This window comes from Colius striatus, chromosome 2 (genome assembly GCF_028858725.1).
Source record: "Colius striatus isolate bColStr4 chromosome 2, bColStr4.1.hap1, whole genome shotgun sequence".
Classification (NCBI taxonomy): domain Eukaryota; kingdom Metazoa; phylum Chordata; class Aves; order Coliiformes; family Coliidae; genus Colius; species Colius striatus.
This window is the reverse complement of record NC_084760.1, coordinates 103,555,959-103,578,243: the sequence shown is the minus strand read 5'-3', so window position 1 is coordinate 103,578,243 and position 22,285 is coordinate 103,555,959. Positions and strand designations below refer to the sequence as shown.

The following is a 22,285-nucleotide window of genomic DNA, read 5'->3' as shown; positions in this document are numbered from 1 at the left end:
GCTCTGGTAGGGAGGTTGGACTGGATGATCTTTTGAGGTCCCTTCCAGCCCTTAAGATTCTGTGATTGTTACAATCTGTATTGCTTATAATACTAAAATGAAGGTGTATGGTAAAGGGGTAGCTATTGAAAGACAATTATGAGATGGGTTATGGGCACTAGACTATAAGTTTGAGCAAAAGCAAAAATTAAAACATAACGGTCTGTTCCACAACAGCCGCAGTGAGGGTTGGCACTAGCAGAAATGCATGGAGGACAGCCAGAATTCCCTTGGCTTTGGTTACGTCTGGAAAAGTGGTGGAATATCACTTACACAAGTTCAATGAGAATCAGTGAAAATGAGCTAAAGCACTCATAAAAATAAATTTGGCAGTAGATACACTTCAGTGTGACATCACCCCTGAAGAGAGGAAACAAGCAGCCATCTTCTGAAGCAGCATTTCTTTTGACTCATTGAAAGACCTTCATCCTGTTCCCAGAACTTGACCTAAATAAAATTACCAGTCCTCTGTTTCTGTCCTTAACCACTTCTGAAACGGGTGTATTCAGACAAGGACTGCCCTATAAATGGTTGGATTGCATCCTCAGTCATTCTTCGCAAGCCCTGGATACTGCTGCATGTGAGAGTTGCCAAATTACAATCAGAAGGGCCAAACAGAAAGCACACAGTTTGGAGCTACAGAATTTATTCCTAAGAGCTTTCTAACATCTTCCAATATTTTGCATTTCTAGTCTCACGACTGGCTGCCTGTCTGCAGAGAAGATATAAACATTGCAGAGCCTTCAGTGTTGTCTGAGGTTAAACCTCGTTTGCAACGCCACACGTATGGCACTTCTTTAATGCTGTGTTTGCTGCGCTAAATTAAGCTTGGGCTCATGGGAGTAGCTTCATTTAACGAAGTAATATTGAAGTCAGGATATGTAACGTGGTAGCCTTTTGCAACCCGGAAACCTGGTATTCCCCTGCAGAGGCAGCTCCATCACACTCCTAATTTTAGGAGGCTTTCCGCGGTCGGGACTGTTTCAATTCCCAGATGACATTTTGGAAGAGAAACCCCCTCAGCTACAACAGAGCACCACCGCAAAAAACACCCCATCCCGGGCAAAACCCCGACAGAAGCGGCCAGAGCGGGCTCACCGCCCCAACCCCGGCGGCCGGCGGCCCCCGCCCCGGCCCGGCCCGCCCCGCCCCGCCTCGCCTTGCCCCGTCCCGTCCCGTCCCGTCCCGTCCCGTCCCGTCCCGCTCCGCCGGGCGGTGGGGGCGGCGCCCCGGGCTCGGCGCCCTGCCCCTGGCCGGAAGCGCGGACCCGGCGCGGCCCCCTAGCGGCGGCGCGGCGCGGCGCAAGAGAGGCAGATGCCCTGAGGCGTGCGGGGCCGTCCGCCGCCATGCTGTTCCGCTTCGGCGTGGTGCTGCCGGCCCGCATGACGGAGGGCGGCGGCGCGCTCCTGGTGGCCGGCTCGCGGCCGGAGATGGGTCACTGGGACCCGCAGCGCGCCGTGCCCATGAAGCCGGCGCGGCCGACCGCCCCGCTCTCGGCCCAGGAGCCCGCGCTGTGGCTGGCGGAGGTGGAGCTGCCGGGAGCCGACGTCTCCGGCCCCTTTTGGTACAAGTTCCTACGGTGGCAGGGCGGCGACCTCCTCTGGGAAGGTAACGGACGGACGGGTGGGTGGCAGCGGCCCGCCCCGCTTCGCGCCGCCCCTTCGCCCCCTCCGGCGCTCGGGCCGCCAGGACGTGCCCGCTGTGCCCAGGCCGCGTGTCAGCAGCGGGGCGGGACGCCGGCCTCGCCGCGCACGCCCTGAGGGCGGCCGTTGGCGGCAGAACCGTGCTGCGTGCTTGGCCGACATCCCTGCGCCGCGGGTGGGCTGGCGGGACGGAGGGACCGGTCAGCGGCGGGGCCGGAGCGGAGCAGAGCCGGCGCCGCCCTCTCGGCCCTCTGCAGGCGCGGAGGCGGCGGCCAGGAGAGGCGGCTCTGCAGGGGTAGAGCAGCGGTGGGAGCTCACGTTCAGCTCATATTGACAGAATGGTAGAGGCTGGAGGGGACCTCTAGAGTTCATTCAGTCCAACATCCCTGCTTAAGCAAGTTCACCTCGATCGGATCACAAAGGAACGCGTCCAGGCGGGTTTGAAAAGCTCCAGAGAAGGAGACTCCACACACTGCCCAGGCAGCCTGTGCCAGGGCTCCCTCACCCTCACAGTAAAAAAACCTTTTTGTTTCTGTTTAAGTGGAACTTCATGTGTTCCAGCTTATGGCCATTACTCGTTTTCCTGTCACTAGACACTACAGAAAAAAGTGGCACCTCATCCTCTTGACACCTACCCTTTGATAAGTATTAATGAGATTCCCCCTAAGTCTTCTTTTCTCCAGGCTAAACAGCCCCAGTTCCCGCAGCCTTTCCTCATAAGGAAGATGCTCCAGTCCCCCAATCATCTTGGTGGCGTTGCACTGGACTCTCTTCGGAAGTTCTCTGTCCCTCTTGAGCTGAGGAGCCCAGAACTGGACACAGGACTCCAGATGAGGCCTCACCAGGGCAGAGGAGGAGGAGAACCTCCCTTGACCTGCTGGCCACACTCTTGATGCATCCCAGGATGCCATTGGCCTTCTTGGCCATGAAGACACATTGCTGGCTCATGTTTAGTTTGTTATTAGTCAGGATCACTTGCCCCAAAACATTGACAGGATGCTACGAGGGGTGTCCCCAGGCTCTACCTGAAGTTGATGCTGCCAGGTGTTGGTGGAGACAGTGCCAGGTGACTTCTGCACAGGGATGGCCTGAATTATTCTTGCAGGTAGAACCTCCTAGGCTGTCGTGACATGACATGAGTACTCTTAAAAAAACATTTTTTAACCACGTGAAGGAGGTGAAGGAAGCTGCTCTTCTAGTTTGGCAAAAGTTCTTTCAAGCAGTTTTGTTATTTTCGCCTTGCTTTAGGCATCTGATGTCATGATGTTTCGCTTGCTTTCTTTCTTTCTTTCTCCAGAAGTAAAGATCTCATAATTTCCTACTTATACATTGAAGTTTGATTTGTTGCTTTATTTCAGTACACTGAAATGTCATGATGGCATTTTCTGGCTGGTAAGTTTTACCACTGGATTTGCTGAAAAAAAAGAGGGAAAAATTCAGGCACTATTTTTCCAGTCTTCTTGCGGTTTCAATACTACTCCTACCATGATTTTCTCCTGTTCTCTGTTGTCAAGTGCTGTAGTCAGTTTCCATGTGCTGTTCCAGTATATTTAATTTCAGCACCTTAAATAAAAGGAAACAGTCAGTTGTGTGTAGAGTCAAACAGAGTTCTAAATATACCTGTTGTCACTGAGGAATGGATCTGTCTCGGTGAAAGGGATACAGATGACTAGGTAATTTGTGAGGGGTTTTTTTAACTTATAAAATAGTTTTATAATCCGTATACCGAAATAACACATTACAGAGCAGTTGCTCTTCGCCCATTTTAAGAATGCATATCACACTTTTAAACTGCTGTTCTGTCATGGACTAAAGCATGCATGTCATCATAACTGTAGCATTTGTTTTTTCATCTTTATACTAATAAAAGACTGCATGTTAATAGGACATTCACAGAACCTGACATCATGAAGTACTCTTTACACCATGTAACACACAGTAATTGTTTTATTTAGCAGATAAATACTATATTCTGCCTGTTTTAACCATGTTTTTCTTTTGCAGAAATGCAGGAAAAGTGAATTTATGGAATAAAAATCTTTGCATCTGTCCGAGGAAGCAGAATGGGGTCTCTTTTGAAGGTGCCAAATTGTATATGTCAATGATATAACGAGATCCTTACCAAGCACACAGAATATAGAAATAGAGTGTTCCAGACTAGAGAATCTGCAATTTTAAGGTGATAGTTACTGTCTGGTTTGGAGTTAATGCTGTCTCAGGGTATTCATCCATACCTGGGAGCACATTTAGTAAATTTAGTCTTGAGTAGTAAGCATATTCTGTTTTGACAGTAGTGCCATTGATGCCATTTTGAGATTAACTTGTGTGGGATTTTGTTCTTGTCATTGTGAATGCTCAGCAGTTTGAGCTTATTGCTTAGCCAGACTGATAGAAAACAAACGAGTAGAGTTTGTAGAGTTGTTTAATTAGTCATTCATCTCAACCATTTTTGTTTTCTAATTTGTTATTTACAGGGCAGAACTAAGTTTGCTTAAACCTTGAAATTAATTGTTTTTCAGGTATTACATGAAGGGAGCTTAAGGATGTTTTTCTATCCAGTGATTAAGCGATATCTTGCAGTCCTTTTTTATGTAATTTTTTTTAATGATTTTTTTTCTGAGCTGTTGGTCAGTAAAAGTTTTGGCTTTCATCTGTTTATTCTTACACAAGTCATAGTTTGAAAAGACAACCTGTTGTTTTAAAAAAGCAACCGAACTTTTTTTTTGGTGGTAAGTAAATGCTGTGCTTTGTCTCTTTAGTGTCTTGTCTTTTTAGAATTAAAGTATTCTTCGGGAAACTTTTAGCAGGCACAGAAGATCTGCAGTTTTGACGACTTAGTTGTGAAGGATAGAGGAAAGTGCAGAATGAGACTTGCCCTAAGTTTATGAGTTGAGGCTCTCATCTGTAACTAGAGAACTCCTGTCCAAATATGGATGGCAAGTTGTTTACACATACTGGATGTGAAATACTGTGCCATTTTTAAGAAAATGACTCTCGTTAAAAAAATTAGTTTACTAGTGCGAGAATTCTACTACTAATGCACATTATTTTTTATAACTCTATGTTGCATCATGTTTTTGAGTATAAATTTATTTCACCCTTACAGCCATTCCAATGCAATGGGGAAACTTTGAAAGATAAAGTAAGAGTATTTGTTTCTGTGGGCTAGAAGAGTCAAAGTGATGGGCCAGTGTTCTGTGGCTTTTGGGTTCTGCCAGGAGGTCTGGCAGGAAGCCTTCAGGCAAGGCTTGGCCTGCAGGAGAGTTGCCAGCTTGTATCTGGAGGGAGGTAGTTCCCTGCTCTTGTGTTCCTGAGGAGTCAGATCCTTACCTCTGCTGTCCCAGGGTGATGATGCTGGCCAACATCCAGAGCCTGTCACTTGTAGCTGTTGAGCTATTCTGGCTCAAACCACATGATTTCTGACTCTATCCCCAGGAGGTTTCTTCAGTGTTGGTACTTTTCATATCTGCTGTGAGCTCAGCTGAAAGGTCTGTTGTCCAGAAGGGTTTTTAACAGTATCTATGTAAAGCAGGTTGGTTATGCTGAGCTTTAGAATCTGGCAATAGGTTTACCCATTAGAAAAAAATTAATGGATATATAAACTTTAAACATTTTTCCCCCAACCACTTCCCATGTGTCTTTCTGTGTACTTTGTTTTTGATGTAGATTTTTCAGGACTGGGTTTATATGTGTCAGCTTGGAAAGTAAAAGTATATTGTGTCTGCTGTCCAAACTAAATAAATACAATATGAAACTTCTGCTTTAATTTGTCTTTGTGAATTTATGTTTGGTCACTGACCTATGCCTTCATCCCTGTTACTGTGGTCTAAATAAACTGTAGGTACTATGCAAGATACATGTTCTGTCAAAGGACAGAGGAGTTACGAAGAGTATGCCCCAAACTGTACTTTGAACTGATGGAATACAGTCTGTTGACACCTTACACTTTGAGAAGGAAAAAATACATATAAAAAGTGTACAACATTGATCCATTTTCACATAATCATTAGTTTGACCTAGTTGGTGCTTGTTTGAAGCCTGACAGATAGGGTATTGGCAGTTAAAGCAGGGTCAGTCTACATTCTAGTAACTTGTACAGAGCCTTATTCCTTCCTCTGAAACTGTCTCTGATTTTGGGAAGAGAAGGAGAGAAAAGGAGGTGTCTTGTTTGCACTTACCTGCTGCTGCTGTTCTCTGTGGTTTCTCAGGGGCCCCAAAAAAAGCAATGCAACACAGTTTGATTTATAAACAGTTTGGTTACACAGCCCCATGCCATGGTATGTTGGCCTTCCAACATTTCCGGTTCATGCACTGTGGGCTTGTTAGTTACCGTTTAGGCCATCAGTTGGTCAACGTACGCTTCTGATGGTAGTGCAGAAAGACTGGTGCAGTTATGAAGTAATCAAGCTTTTCGTAATATTATAATGCTATTAGTGAAAATATCAAAAGTAAAATTTGACCATAAGCTTTCAAAGGTTGAGCACTTTGAGTGGCTGAAAACATTGTCGACAGGTTAAAAGGTGTGTTAAAATTTCATTGTTAAAGTGTCACTGTGTTGAAACTTTGAACAATCTCTCTTCTTGGCCTTAACTCTATGGAACAAAAAACAGGTGTAATTACTTAGTTTCAAGGCAGAGACTCTTTAAGGGCTGAATGGGAAGTTCGTACCTATTTGCAATTTACTTTGGGAGAGATAGTAACAATAACAAATACCTGTGACTAAGCCTTAGCAAGATTAAACAGTGTAAAAACACTTCCAGGCCGTTCTGGAGAAGTACAGTTGGATGCAACATTATTTTTCTGTAACAGAGATGCATCTCTTTGTTTCCCAAAGCTAACTTACAAATCCTCAGGTAGCTGTTCTATTATTTAAAAAAAAGGAAAAACCAACGCAAGCCTGTAGAGCACGGCATGGCCTCGTGCCTCTTTTGCTGCAGCTCTTTTCTGTGCTGTTCCCACTGGGTGTCGCTGTTTCACCTGCGTATCGCCAGCGCCTGCCTGCTTGCTTGTAGCTACTCGCACATGCCGGCTGTATTTAGTGGCATCTGCTCTGCTTTTGAAGATAACCCCGGGCTTTACTTGCATCCCCCGTCTCAGTCTTGTTGCGAAGTAGGCAGTGACTAGGAAGGAACGTAAAGGACAATTTGATGTCGGTAGTTGAAGAATTGTTTATGATTGAGATGTTCCTGCAAGGATTTCTGGGCAATGCTAAGTGACTTAACACCTTTCAGATGTGAGGAAACTTTTATGAGTAAAAGTGGATAACTCTGAAATCTACTGCCCAATAACTCTTCAATCATTGGAGAGAAACTTTTGTTTACAAAGTGCAGTAGTTCCTGGTGTTTTCTTCTTCAGCCCCCTCAAGACATACACGTAGCATGGATTGTGGTATAATTAATTGGTAGCTAGTCTTTCATTGTTTCCTGTCTGTGTATCAGCATTAACCAGCTTATACTGAGCAGTAAAACAATGGAGAGTTGCCCATGATAGGCAAAATGATAAGAATAAAAAGCGTATACATGTGTATTCCTCTGGATTTGGCAGATGTGTGTCATTTCTTAAAAAGGTAATCAGGGACCAGCTGTGGCTTCTGTGAGACCCTAATTAAGGTAGTTATGGTTATAATGGTAAAGTTACAATAAATAAATTGTTTATGCAAATGCTTTATTTAGCTCCCCCCCCCCAAGGGACAGCAGCATGCAGTGTGGGGCTAGAATTTGCTTCCAATGACAAGAAGTGCTGAGAAGTGGTAAGTAAAGTAACTGGGATGATACTTTGGTTGAGATTTTGCAATGGTGACTGTTTTGGTTTGACTTTTTCTGCCTATAATTCAGTAGTCTTTTCTGGTATAGTAGACAGTAAGTATCAGTAATATATAGTACAATGCCATAGAGAGTTCCAAAGCAGTTAGGAACACTAAATTACATTATACCTTTTGTTGCTATCAGCCATTATTCTGTCATCTGCATTTCCTTTATTTCTGCCATCTGCTTGAAAAGATCTGTTTTTATGTGAGCTGAATTCCTCTTTAATTCCTTTTTTCTGGCTTAGTCTACATCATTAGGCTGGGCATTTGGTTAAAAGCTCTTAGTACAGTAGCAATTCCAACTGAAAAACACTTGAGCCTAAGCAGACCTGAAAAGAAATAAACCACGGTTTTGAAGGTTGCCTTTGAAAATTTGTATTTTCTCATCTCTGATTTAAAGAAAAAAAGGAAAAAAAGCCTGCCTTGTTGATTAACAGCATTAAGTGTGAAGGATGGCTTTCTTAGAAACTGTTAGTTCTAATTCTGGCATAGTTAAAGAAAAATCCATAAAATAAATTCCGTTAGGAGTATACTAATGGAGTAAAAATTCTGCTTGTTTTTTAATAGATTTTAAACTTACTTCCTTGGATATATATATCAGCCCTACCAAATGAGAAGTTGTAGCAGTCCGGTTTGAACTCGTAGAGAATAAACATGTAGTGTATGATACAAACGGTCTTCTGCTTTTTGGATGCCTCTTTTGGGCTGGCAAATGCAAGGAAACATTTGTGAAAATCAGTCCAGTCATAAAGGAGCAGTTAGTGAACAAGATGTGGTAAATTAACAGTTTTGTCTTACAGTAATATCAGGTATTTAAGTCATACAATAAATTAATCCACTGTTTTCAGAGTCTAAAGGGAAGGCTGTTTATTGACAGTAGAAAAAGTAGCATGAAAAGCAGAGTAAGTATACTTTTATTAAGCATCCAAGTAAAGGTTACTACATGACAGTGAATTTAAATGTGTTATTTGGCACTACTTGCCAGAGATATAAAAACAAAAGGCAGCTATTCAGGGGCTTTGCTGAGACTTCAGCAAGGTAGGATTCCAGTCCAAGACCCCACGTCAGACTCAAACCGCCAAAATATATGACCTTGCTTGATTCCAGTGAGTAGAGTTCAGCATCCCCTACCTCTGTGGTTTATCAATCAATAGCAATTCAGCCTTGGTGGGATTGAGAAACATCAGAGACTGAATATTGTTTGGACTTTTAGTCAGCAGAGAGACTTTCATGGCAATCTGGTGTAAAGGGTTAAAGAAATTTGAATATTCCAAGTGCAGTGAAAGAAGTTCAGTTAGAGTAACGTCTGATAATGATGCCAGGCAGCAGCACATTCAGATAACTGAGAATTGTGTCCAAAAATACGACTCAGGGCTTTTCTTCATTGTAATGTTAATATGAAAGATAAGGAAGCTGGCAAACAATCTTTTAAATCCATCCTTTTAGAGATTCTTTTTTCCCATATGTTTCCTTTAGTTCCTGTTTTTCTGTTACTATTTTTTTCTTTTTAACCTTTGATTCCTCGATCTCTTCCTGTTCCTCTGTGCTCAGAGTGCTGATAGTGCTTATGGTGTTACTAAACTCTTCCAGGGGAATTTCTATGCCCATTTACCTCGTTAAAATGCCTTATTTAATACTGCTGATGTAATTACTTATAATATTTAGGCACATGTAAAATTTTGACTTGATGTGTAAAGCCTGCTGGTGTGTGCAAAATTTATGTCAAGGACTGTAACAGTAAGTCTTTGCTCTTATAAGTAGGTGATCTGAGAATTGCCTCGCTAGTTGCTGTTAGGGTTTGTTAGTTGCCATTGAAGCTAATCTGAGTATCTAAGCTTATCTAAGTAGCCCCATGGTTTTTCAAATGTAACAATGAACTGAGAAATATGCTGACCTCGCTGGGGGTTGGAGGTTTGGAAGTTGTGTGCCTGTGGTTTAGGGGCTGGGAAGATATACACTGCACCTCTAGGGCTGATGCTGTGCCCTGGAGTTTCTACACGCAGCAGAAAACAGGGAAAAAAAATAAACCTTCCAGCAAGAAGCCAATAGCTGGGAGAACAGTGGCTGAGCAGCACCCTAAGGGGCTTTGCCACAAAGAGCTCTGCAGAGAAAAATGAAGAGGAAATATTTTTGGTTTTTTTTCTGTTCATTCATGTTTTTTTTTGCTCACCACACTTAATGGGGCTGAGAAATTTCAATGACTCAGGTTTTGCTCGTTATCTTTTAAGATCAAGCTGATAATTTCACCACTGTGGCTCTTCTAAGCAATCTGTGTGCAGTTGTCCTCTGTGTCAATATGAGCTTGTGCTGTTGGCAGACTGTTAGATTATACTTCTTTTTCATCCCTGCAGTACAGCTGTAATAAACTGTAACTGAAGATTTTTCTTTGTGTTCTATTACTGTATGAAATTAGATAAAGTCTCAGAAGATCTCTTCTGGTTACTGCTTATCATCTTCCAATTCTTGATCTTTGGACATCATTTTCTTACTTACATATCTTCACCTGTTTTTCCTTTGTTTGGTTCTTGTCTCCCTCTTTTACCAGTGCAATTTATCAGCTATGTAGAGATCTTTGGTTTGAATATTTTGTTTTGTTGTTTGGACAGACAGTTTCCTTCTTGTGCCGCATTGATCATCCTTCATATGTGTTTAAACATCATCATGGAGATTGGGAAAGAGCCCTCTGTGAAGCTTGAGTTATAAACCAGGCTGTTTTGTTGCTTTACAACATCTGCAGTAGAGAGAGCAACAAGTGGGTTGCAAAAGGAGTGAGAAACTTTATAATTTAATACCTAGAAACTTTTTATGTTTCTCTTTCAGTTAAGCATTTATTTTCTTATTGAAGGAAAAAGAGTGCTACTGTATTGGCTAAGCTAGCACTGGTATCCTCTAATGAACTCTTCCAAGTTCCTTTTGTTCTTTAATAAGGAAAGTCCACATGATTAATTAACAAGAGGATCAGTACTGTTTAGGTATTTAACCTGCCATTTTTTATGGGTGAATTTTACGTATTTTCAAATGATTGTGGTACATGTAAATATATATTTGAAATAATTTAATGTAAATTTATATAATATATTAAAAATATATAAATACATATTTTAACCAGTATTTTTCTACTTGGAGCAATATGAATAAAAATTACTTCTAAATTAGTATTTTTCTTCGTGTTATTTGAGCTGTAAAAACACATATTTCCTCTTGTGTATTGCCTTTTCTCAAAGTCAGTTGTTGTTTTCTGCGAAAGATGAACAGATGAGTGGAAACCAGATTGCATTTTCTTTGCTTTACTGCTGGCTCTAGGAACAGAAAAGTTGAAATCCTGATAAAATTCTCCCAGCCTCTTTGAGGCTGCTCAATGTTTTCTTGAGTAAAAAAAAAATCACTCAAATAATTGTTTATTTCATATTAAAAAGTACCTGGAAGCCTACCCAGTGGTCTGATGTTGTGTGCTGTGAGGAATACGTGAGTTCTGAGACTGGAGCTCTTGTTGTCTTGTGAACGCTGGTGAAGAGCTGCAGAGCTGCTGTGCCTGAGCAGAGTGTTTAAATGGAGTTACGATGAATTCCCACTCTGGAAACTAATGGAGTCATGGGAGGGATTTATTAAAAATATCTTTAAGTCTTTGCATAAGGTTTGGGTAAGCTTGGGGATACTAGACAGTGTATGGGGATGGATTAATTTACATGAGCAATTTATGCACCACAAGATTCCTTTTGGTGAGAATTTGTCTTGCATCTCCCCTGGGGGCTCTGCAGTATGCCCTTGTGCTCAGCACTGTTTAAAGCTGCCCTGCTAATGCAGTGAAGTCTAGAGCACCCAGCTTGTAAAAGGGATGTGAAGTCTTCTGGTTGTTCAGTCTCTGAGTGGTATGTGCAGGGAACTGGCCAGTGGTGCATGCTTTGTTGCTAGTAAAGATGTGATGTGCACTTGTGGTCCTGGAAGCATGTTGGATTGCAGTAATTGAAACCCTGCACCATCTCTGTTTGTGCCATACTAGACAGTGATGTAGAGGCATTCTGGCAGATGTGGTTGCCCAGCACAGGTAGGATAGCCTTTCTGCCTTGTAAATGGGGCCTTTCCAATTTCAGGTGCAGAAACTAAACTTCACCATTAAGCCTTCCGTTTTGGTAACTTATTTTATGAAGCTGTGCATTTTAGAAGTTAGCAGTAAAGCCAAGCATATTTTCTGTGGGGGAGGGCTGCAGTCTCTGACTTTTTAGTGAAGTCACTTAGAAAATCCAAGGGTGTGGTGGCCTTCCAGATAAAGCAGATAATGGGGATCTGCGGGGTAGGACAAACTTAAGGTTTAAGTGGAATAGGAAGTTGGTCATGAGTAGCTTCAGATGCGAGCAGGTGTGTCCAGACTCTGCATACAGGCAGTCTCAAAGCACTTCTGTCTGCACTGGTCACTGTCTTTTCTCTCTAGTGGCACAGGGGGGTAGGGAATGGGGAATATCTTCAATCCCTCACAGATGGTCACTGCTGCTTCTCTCTTCTCAGAGGAGGATGACTCTTCACATTCTTCCTCTGCTTCAACATGGAGTCCCTCCCATGAGATAGAGTCCCTCACAAACCTCTCTAGCATGAGTCCTTCCTGAGGGCTTCAGCTCCTCATCAGCTTCTCCAGTGCAGGACTCTGCAGCAGCAGCACAACTCTGGGCACTTCCTGCTCCAGTGCTGCCCTCCCACACAGTCACTGCCCCTCCAGGCAGAGTCACCCCTGCCGTGGGGTCCTCCATGAGCTGTGGGCAGATCTCAGCTTCACCATTACCCTCCATGTGTTGCAGGGAGACAGCTGCCATCTCACCATGGAATGCAGGGGAGTGTCTGCTCCTCTTCCCTCACTGGCCTTCGGGTCCACAAGATCACTTCTCTCTCATCCAACTGCTTCTATCACATCCCAGAAAGAATAACCCTCCTCTTCCAGCTTCTTAAAAGGTGATCATGGAGGTGTTCAATTGGTTTAGTCCCAGAGGTGGATCTGACTTAGAGCCAGGAACGTTTCAAGCAACTGCTTAGAGAAGCACCATTACAGCCCCTTCCCTGTTACCAGAAACGGCTCCAAACAAACCCATGACACATATAGATAGGAAAGTTCCCATGCTCCAGGGATGCAAATCCAGAAAGAGCTTTGCTCTGCCTATTGTGATGAGGGAGGTGAGAGTAAACATTTCTTTTAGTGTGCTAGATTTTTATCCTGCCTCTGAAAAATGTTTCATTCCTGGCATGAGCTCTTCCAGTGCTTGTGAGAAGTTTTGGGCTGGATTGTCTGTGTCTGATGGAGTCACTTTACCACAGATGAGGTGCAAGGAGTCTGCTCCATCAGCAGAGCTAAAGAGGCTAAGATGAGACTAAGGCATGTTTTGCCTGAACATACCTGGGAAGGAACAACTCACCAGTACAGACTGGGAGTGACCTACTGGAGAGGAGTTCTGCAGAGAGGGATCTGGGAGTGCTGATGGACAGCAATATGGCCTCGTGGCCAGGAAGGCCAATGGCATTCTAGGATGCATCAAGAAGAGTGTGGCCAGCAGGTCAAGGGAGGTTATCCTCCCACTCTACTGTGCCCTGGTGAGGCCTCATCTGGAGTCCTGTGTCCAGTTCTGGGCTCCCCAGCTCAAGAGGGACAGGGAACTTCTGGAGAGAGTCCAGCACAGGGCTACCAAGATGATCAGGGGACTGGAATATCTTCCTTATGAGGAAAGGCTGCGGGACCTGGAGAAGAGACAACTAAGGGGGGATGTCATTAACACAAATATTTAAAAGGGGCAGCTATTTTTTTTGTTTTCTCAAGAGACACGGCATGTAATGTTGTCTCAAGTGACAGGTAATGGACAAAAGCTGAAACATAAAAAGTTCCACTTGAACATAAGGAAAAAGTTTTTTACTGTGAGAGTGAGAGAGCCTTGGCACAGGCTGGCCAGAGAGGTTATGGAGTCTCTTTCTCTGGAGGCTTTCAAAACCCACCTGAATGCATTCATCTGGTCAAAGTGAACCTGCTTTAGCAGAGAGTTGGACTAGATGATCTTTAGAGATCCCTTCTAACCTGTACCATTTTATGACTCTGTGATACCTCATACCATAAGATTGATGCACCTTGCTTCAGATAGAGGAAACTCATGAGAAAAGGTTTAAAAATATAGGGGTGGAAAAAGAAGAACTAAGAGTTATCCAGCTAATAATTTCTGCACATAACCCAAGCTGTGCCCATTTTCCTAGCTGTATAAATTCTGCAAGTATATAACAGAAAATCTAAGTAATGCTAATTGTTTTCTATTTAAAACACCATTTATGATCAGTTACCTTGAACGAAAGCTGATTTCATTGTCTGGCTTTTATGTTTGTAAGAAGTCACTCTGGAAGATAAAAGTTGAGAGAATTCAATCTTTATCCCTTTTAAAGCAGCTCTAAATGATAGCAAACTCTTAACAATACTTCTAAAATATTTTTAACCTGGCTGTATTTTTTTCAGCTGTTTCCTTGCATTGTTGTTTTATGGCACTCAAAATATTATGTTCTTCCTGTGGCAAACCGTACTAGCAGAAGCATGATGTGAACTGATGCAACATTTTCTTTCTTTTTTTTGGAATTTATTTGTTAAATGTGTTCCACAAAGCAAAATGTGGTGAGAAATGCTTGCATATCATTTGGATATTACCTGGGTAGTGAGATCCTGCTTGTGGTAATTGTTTTAGTTCATAACTCTTGCAAGGGGAAGCTTCCTGACACCGTTCAGTGTGATTATACTGTTCTCTAAATCAGTATTTCTTGGAGATGGTAGCACTCCCCCCTTCCTGTCTGAAATTATATCACACACATGGATATCTATATATGTTGACTGTATATTCATATACATTCTGTTGCACAGACATCATATTTCAATAAGAGAGCTGTTAATTCAGAGATCAGACTATAATGTAAGGAATAGTAAAGAGCTATGCAATTCTCATGAGACATGCTGCAGATACAAGCTGTTACTGTTTACCTGAGTATTACAGCCAAAACAGAAACATACCTTTTGAGATTCCTGTTTGACTGTAGGCCACAGCAGGAAGATGAGGCTGAATGGCACAGAAAAATCAACAGTGATAAATAACAATTAGAGAAGGAAACTTTTCAGAATTCGATTTGACAAACATCTGTTTGAGGGAATAAATGAAAGAAATGTCTCACGGCAATTTACTCTTGGCTATGTGTGGTTGTAGGCCACATAAGGGAATGAATCATGGTGAGGTGGAAAGGTTGCAAGTCAAAGAGGTTACTGCCATTTAAGAAGGCAGATGACAGAGGAGGAAGGAAAAAAAATACTCAAGAATTAAAGCTGGAGGAGGAGGATGGGAGTCAAACTGGCAAATGACAGAAGTGCACGCATCTCAAGCAGCAGCAGTTGGGAAAGTAGGAAACGCGTAGTGGTGCAATTGAGATCATGAAGACAAGAGTGAGGCTTTGTTGTCTTCTAGGACTGACTAGCACCTTGAGGAAAGAAGCAATTAAGCAGGAGAGCAAGATCATAGATTGTGATAGCAAAAATTCATGCAGAAACCCCAGTGAGAAAGGAGGAACAGCTATGAGCAATGGAAAGGACAGTCCTTGAGGGCAACAGAGTGAGTACAAGGAGACTCACTAAAAAGAAAAAGTAGTCTGAGAGTAGCAAAAGAGAGATCTTGAGAACACGATTCAAAACTCCCAGAGTACAGTGAGGGCTGGTTGGCTCTCTGGGAATGGTGGACTGCAGGGAGACTCCACAGGGCTGACAGCCAGGAGCAGGCAGCTGAAGGCATCAGGCAGCACCACAGGGACAGAGTTGTGGTTGAGACAGGACATCTGCCTGTGGGTTGGTGGGAATCAGAAACAGCCTTGTGATGGCAGGGCAGATCCACAGGACCCACAGTCATGTGCCTTGCTACAGGCAGCTGTCGGAGAGTAAAAATGTGAAGGCAAGATATGTGAGTGGTTATAAAGATTTTGCTGAACACATGAAGTCAGTTAAGAGTCATAAACATCCAGATTGTTACGCTGTTGTATTTGTGGATGTATACTGCTGTGTTCAGATATTGTTTAAAAGTGATAAGAATGCATAAATAATTAGAAATATGAGATAACAATAGAGTGGTAATATTTGTACCTTGGGGAGCTATATACTGATCTTGATCACCTTATTTATCAGAAGCTGTGTCATACTATTGCATATGGTACATAATGGCTCAGCAGTATTGAAGGACAAAATAGTTTTCTGCCTAGGATTTTCTTTTTTCTTTTTGGTAAATAGTATTTCACAATTATGATACAAAGTTCTGTATACCACCTGGAAATAAGGAAATTGTATGAGTTTCACTATTAAAAGTTAGTCTTATTCTGTACTCATTGCATCGATACATCTTCTCAAATGCTCCTGCTCTAGAAAATTTCCCTAAATGTGATGCTTGGAAGCTGGTCATGCATTTATATGCAGTGTGAAATTGAAGATATTCCTTCAGGCATAATTTTACTCAGCAATGTTCTGAAGTCATTAATAATGTATCCAGGTAACGGGCTTACATTTAAAGTAAGCCATAGACTAGGTGCCTCCTAATCCTCACAGTAATTCCTACATGGCAATTAGTATTACAACAAGTATGTAAAAATGAGGGGAGAGAATATACATGTACTGAATTTTTGGAGGTTAGATAACCTTTTGATTGATGACATGACCCAGTTCAGTTCAAGTTACTTACTTAGGCATCTTATTAAAAATTGGTTTTCTGTGCTAAAGCTCACAGTATTGCTGTAAGAGAAGAGGTAATGGGTATTAGATAGTGGAAAACTGTAAGAAAAAAATCTTACTTTAGATAAGGCCATTTTAGGTAACTGTGATTGTTCACCATTGCAGAACTGACCATCTCTCTCTGGGTCGGTTTGGGCAACTTTTCTTGCATATGAACAGACCTGAGAAGTAGGGTGTGCATCTGCAGAGTACAAAGCGGTTGTTTATTGGTTAGCAAATGTAAAAGACAGATAGGATTTAATAACCTCCTGGTCTAGGCATCAGTATGTGTCCTGTCCCCAACAGGATGCCTTAAGTGTCTTTGCTGGCCAGGCAGCTGTGAGTGAGGTAGAGGAGTACCACCCTTCTCTGCTCCCTGAAACAGGTCCTCATCGTTGCTCTGGGTTGCACTCTGCAACCTGCTTCTTTGGGTTTTGAAGCCCTTCCATGTTGATGTTTTTCCTCTTGAATCCTTAAGCTGATAACAAATCTGATGTCACCAGTCCTACCTTTGTTTACAGTTTTCTGGTCTTACATGGTCTCTAAGGTCTTTCTTGTAGCTTAGCAATTTTGTTAAAAGTAAGCCTGAGACAAGGTGATGCTGCTGTGCGGTGTCAGAGCTAGACCTTGGGCAACAAGCTGGACCCCCCAGAGGGAAGTCACACAACAAAAACATTAAATGCTGTGATCACATAAAATCAGATATCAGATGAGGAACTTACATGAAATTAATTATTCTTGACATTTTAAGTGACACAGTTGATGATTTTGGAGTCTTATACAGCTCTAATGTGGGGCTTTTTAAAATCATTTTCAAAAAATTATTTAAATAATTGTGACAGCACTTTTTTTACAGCAGTTTCAGGTGTTAATTATGTGTTTTGAGAAATGCAATTTGAATAGGCAGTAAACACCATCCCTGACCTTAAATACTCAGTTCACATCTCCTGCAAATCTTTCAAATGATTTTTGAGATCCACAGCCTGCCATTTTCCTTTCTTCTGTTCTAGGTAATGGGCCCTGTCATGATCGAAGTTGTGTTTACGACCAGAGCAACATAGTAGATGGAGTTTACTGTGTACCGATAGCACATTGGATTGAAGTCTCTGGACATACTGATGAGATGAAACATACAACTGACTTCTATTTTAATATTGCAGGACACCAAGCTATCCATTACTCCAGGTAAAAGAAAACTGCAGAGCTTGGCTGATGTGGAGTATTCAAATGGAAAATCTGTACCAATGTAATGTCAGCAAACTTCTAATATGAAGTGGTGAATGGTAGTATGCATGTAACAGTAAAGTTTAAGAATCAACATCTCCTTACAATTAAATGTCACTGTTGTCAATAAAAAAAAGAGATTCTGAGTTCAAGGATACCTGCAACCTGTACAGGTGTCTTAAGTTGCATCACATCTGAAAATGACTAATGGTATTTCATGTATAAATTTATAAGGAATTGTCATTTTCAAGTGCTTGTCCACATACACATGTAAATATGCATGTGTGTGGTGTGCTTGGCTTAGGATTATTTTACTGAAGAACAAAAGTTTGTTGTGTCCAGTGACAGGACAAGAGATAATGGAATGAAGCTGGAACACAGGAAGTCCCACTTAAACATAAGGCAAAACTATTTTACTGTGAGGATGAGGGAGCCCTGGCACAGGCTGCCCAGGGAGGGTGTGGAGTCTCCTTCTCTGGACGTTTTCAAAACCCAGTTGGACATGTTCCTGTGCAACCTGATCTACTTGGACCTGCTTTATCAGGGCAGTTGGACTAGATGATTTTTAGAGATCCCTTCCAAGCCCTATCATTCCATGAAATGGATATCTATTCCAACAGCAGAACTTGAGGGTGTCATGTTATCGCTCATGTGCTGCAGCAGCTGCAATTAGTGACAGCTGTTACAGATTATTTCTGCTTCTGTGCATGCATTAAAAAAACAAATACTAAAACTTAGGTCCTAAAATGTTTGTACTTCCACAGTGTTCATTTGAGTCCACTGCTTCACCAGTGAAGCATCCTGGCCTGAATAAGGAGACAGTAAAGCTTAAAGAGAGCGCCCACTCTTTAGTGCTGGAGGTAAAGCACAGGCTGTATTTAGAGCAGGAGCCTTAGCACTGGTGGTTAACAAAGCATCACTGAGGAATTTCGGACCATTTGTAAGTTTTACTTCAATCTCTAGTCATGGTAGCAAATTTGTTGTTTGATAATAGTTGCATGAATGCTGGCAACTCTGATAGGGCACAGGCAGCTGATGTTGGTTGCACAGCAGTTAGTGATCACAAAGGCATGTGTATTTTTTAAGAAATCAAACCACTTTGTCCTTCGATTGAGTCATTTACTTTGTGTGAATTTCTCCAGATTACCATTTCAGCTATGCCAGCCTTGCCATCTTGTCTCCACCATCCACAGAGTAGGAAGCAGAATTGTCATTTTCTTGTCAGAGTTTCAGTGTATGAGGGAAAGATTTTCTTCTCTTGGTGCCTTTTGGAATAGTATGGATTCATAAACTCTGTTAGGCATATGTAGGTATGTGTGTTGCTTGGTACCTTTTTCTGAGACCCCCTCAAGCTATATAATGTGCCTGACAGACTGTACTGTTATCTGGGTCTTAAGCATTCATTTCCAATGCACTATCAGAGGAAAGATCTTGTTTATTCCAAAGCAGAGTTTGTCAATCCCAAATAATCTTTGCTTGGCAGAGGAAGTTTGTGAAAAAGAAGAACAGCCGTCAGAAAGCGAATAACTAAGTACCAAAGGCTAACTTATCTTTCTTTCCAGAGGCAGCAGTGATCCATTTAATACTGCCTTATCTGTGTGACTATATGTTTCCGAGATTATGTAAAAAGCTGCAGGTTCCAGTAAAGAATATTTGAAGAAAATTTTCCGAGTTGTGTAGTCTTTTTCAAATGAGGATCTCCTCCTCTGTTACGCTCTTGCAGACACATACCATCACTGCAAGGCATTGTGTCTTCAGTAACTCTTATCTCATTTCTTTGGGCTATTTTAGGTGAGCATATCCCATAACAGTCCCATTGCATAATTGTTTTTAATACTTTGAAGATATGCAGCCTTAAATGACTTTTGAATTATTAACAGTTGGGGGCAGATTCATCATTTTGCTGGTTATAACAAAGCAGCCCAAAAATACCAGTTAATTAAGGTGATTTTTAATTTTTTTTTGCAGAGCATCTAAAATAAGCTGGTGAAAATGCCTTTGTTTTGTCATGGATTTATTGATTCAGAAGAGTACTATGGAGATTAATATTACCAAAAAGAACAAAATGTCTCCCCCTCTCCCCAAAGCAAAGAGCCTGTAGAACTAAAAGCTCAGTCCATGATCAGATGATAGTTATCCAGCTAAGGTTACGTTTTTTCTGTGCTGTAACAGATGCAGCAGCACTGCCAGGACCTTTATGAGCACAAATTTTGAGCCCTGTTACCAGCTGTAGGATCTTTACAGAACAGTGGTGGCTGAAAAGAAATGATTTGTCAGTGAAAACTTTTGATGCAAGCCCCTCCTCTATGTTGCTCCACTTGATAGGTTTGCCATGTGCAAATTAGCTGGAAAGTCTCTTATGTGTCAAAATGGCTTCCCATTCCCTTCTGTCTGTCAAATGAGCCCTCAGACTGGTTTTACTTGTTGTCTGTCTGATCACAACAATTAGAAGCAATTGCTCTGAGCTTTGCTATCACCTTGCTTCTTTAAAAAACATGTGCTTCACCTTCAAATGTGCAGCAGCAGGATGAGAAAAGCCTGCTTGCTGCTTTTGCCCAAAGTTGTTTTGTATTATGCTCAGGCTGATGACAATACTCCGAGAAACCAGATTTTTCTCATTTGGTATAGATATATTAGCCCATAAGTCAGTTAATTTATGTTTAACTTTATATTTAGAGAGCTCCCTTTGTGTTATCATCAAGATTGGAGAGTATAAGATGGGCTTTTTAGGAGAAGCAGATTTTGAATTAATTTTTTTAAAGTGTGGAATGGAGCTTTCCTGCAGCTAACAGAGTCATGGCTGATTCCTCCTTGGTGTTAGTCTTCACTTATTTTGGACATGTAATGACACATATCACCAAAATGTGATTTTGCAAAAAATAACAGTCCCTTTCTCTACTGTGTTAGATATTACTGCAGTAAGATGCCTTCAAATTGCAGGAGAGTTCACTTAGGAGACAGTAATTTTTCAAAGCAAATTAGAGTTATTGTAATCTTTTCTGGGAGAAGATGACTTCAGAAAATTTGTAAATCTGAGGCATGTTAGCTGTTTCAGTTCCATCTGTGAAAAGTAGAACTTCCTAATTCGTAGATGTTATATACCTTATGATTTATATAAAACCCTCTGCAATCTTGTAGAAAGGTGTTGCATAAGAGCAAGAGAGGGAGTGACACCTGAAATTACAATACCTTTAAATAATATGTTGGAGACAATGGTGTTTGATGGCAGAATTAGATGTTACAGGAATTAACATCACTAAGAGGAAAAGCTGTCTAGTTACAGTTTTCTATTTTCAGACTAATTTTAGGTTACCAATTCCACCCCTGATAAGTAAGTGACTTCCCATAGATTTTGTCTACTCATTCCAATATGATGTATGACTATCACCTCTTCATTTTAGGACGTATACTTTGATGACATCTATGGTGTCTAATTTTTAATAATATGTTTCACATTTGCTATCTTCATCATAATTGTAATTTTATTGATTGTGTGTGCCTTTTCTGGGTCATATCTCCTAAATCTGATGAAGAGAAATATTTTTTACGTGGCTTGTGTGTAAAATGCAGCTAAACTGAATTCTATAAGTGAATCTGTGGGTCCTGGTGGGATGCACCCATGAGTGCTGAGCAAGCTGGCTGATGTTATTGCTAAGCCACTCTCCATCAATTTTGAACTATCGTGGAGCACAGGTGAGGTGCCTGAGGACTGGAGAAAGGACAATGTCACTCCACTTCAAAAAGGGCGGGAAGGACAACCTGGGTGACTGCAGACCAGTCAGTCTCACCTCCATCCCTGTAAAGGTGATGGAGCAGCTCATCCTGGATGTTATCTCTAAACATATGAAGGAAAAGGTGGTTATCAGGGGAAGTCAACATGGATTCACCAAGAGGAAATCCTGCCTGACCAACCTGATAGCCTTCTCTGGTGGCATGGCTGGCTGTGTACATGAGGGGAGAGCAGCAGATGTTATCTACCTTGGCTTCATCAAGGCTTTTGACATGGCCTCTCACCGTTTTTGACACACCATCCTCATAGGAAAGCTCAGGAAGTCTGAATTGGATGAATAGACATCCAATGAGGAGGATCGATAACTAACTAAATGAGGGAGCCCAGATGATCAACAGAGCTGAGTCAAGTTGGAGGCCTGTGGCCAGTGGAGTTCCACAGGGATCAGTTGTGGGGCCAATCTTGTTCAACATCATCATCATCAATGACCTGGATGAGGGCACAGAATGTACCCTCAGCAAGTTCCCTGATGACACCAAGCTGGGAGGACTGGCTGATTCCCCAGAAGCTGTGCTGCCATTCAGTGGGATCTCGACCGGCTTGAGAGCTGGGCAGAGAGGAACCTCATGAGGCTCAACAAGGGCAAGTGCAGAGTCCTGCATCTGGGGAGGAACAACTCCATGCACCAGTACAGGCTGGGGATTGACCTGCTGGAGAGCAGCTCTACAGAGAGAGATCTGGGAGTGCTGGTTGACAGCAAACTAACCATGAGCCAGCAATGTGTCCTCATGGCCAAGAAGGCCAATGGCATCCTGGGATGCATCAAGAACTCTTTCACTGGGAGGGTTGTTAAGCATTGGGATGGACTGCCTGGGAAGGTGGTGGAGTCCCCATCCTTGGAGTTATTTAAAAGACTTGTAGATGAAGTGCTGAGTAACATAATTTAGAGCTGGACTTGGATGTGTTGGGTTGGTGATTGGACTTTATGGTCTTTTCTAACCAAAATGGTTCTATGATTTTAGGATTCTGAGAAGAGTGTGGGCAGCAGGTCGATGTAAGTTCTCCCCCTTGTCTATTCTGCCCTGATATAGCCACAT

At 42.1% G+C, this 22,285-nt stretch overlaps 1 protein-coding gene across 1 annotated transcript in view; it reads left to right on the top strand.

Annotated features, from left to right (window-relative positions):
• Positions 1-1,336: 1,336 nt before the first annotated feature.
• EPM2A (EPM2A glucan phosphatase, laforin) overlaps positions 1,337-22,285 on the top strand; it is a 46,300-nt gene continuing 25,351 nt past the window's right edge. Inside the window, exons 1-2 of the mRNA XM_061991655.1 lie at positions 1,337-1,647; positions 17,245-17,419. Of these exons, the coding sequence (XP_061847639.1) occupies positions 1,386-1,647; positions 17,245-17,419 (437 nt within the window). The 5' untranslated portion in view covers positions 1,337-1,385. The remainder of the gene's footprint in view (positions 1,648-17,244; positions 17,420-22,285) is intronic.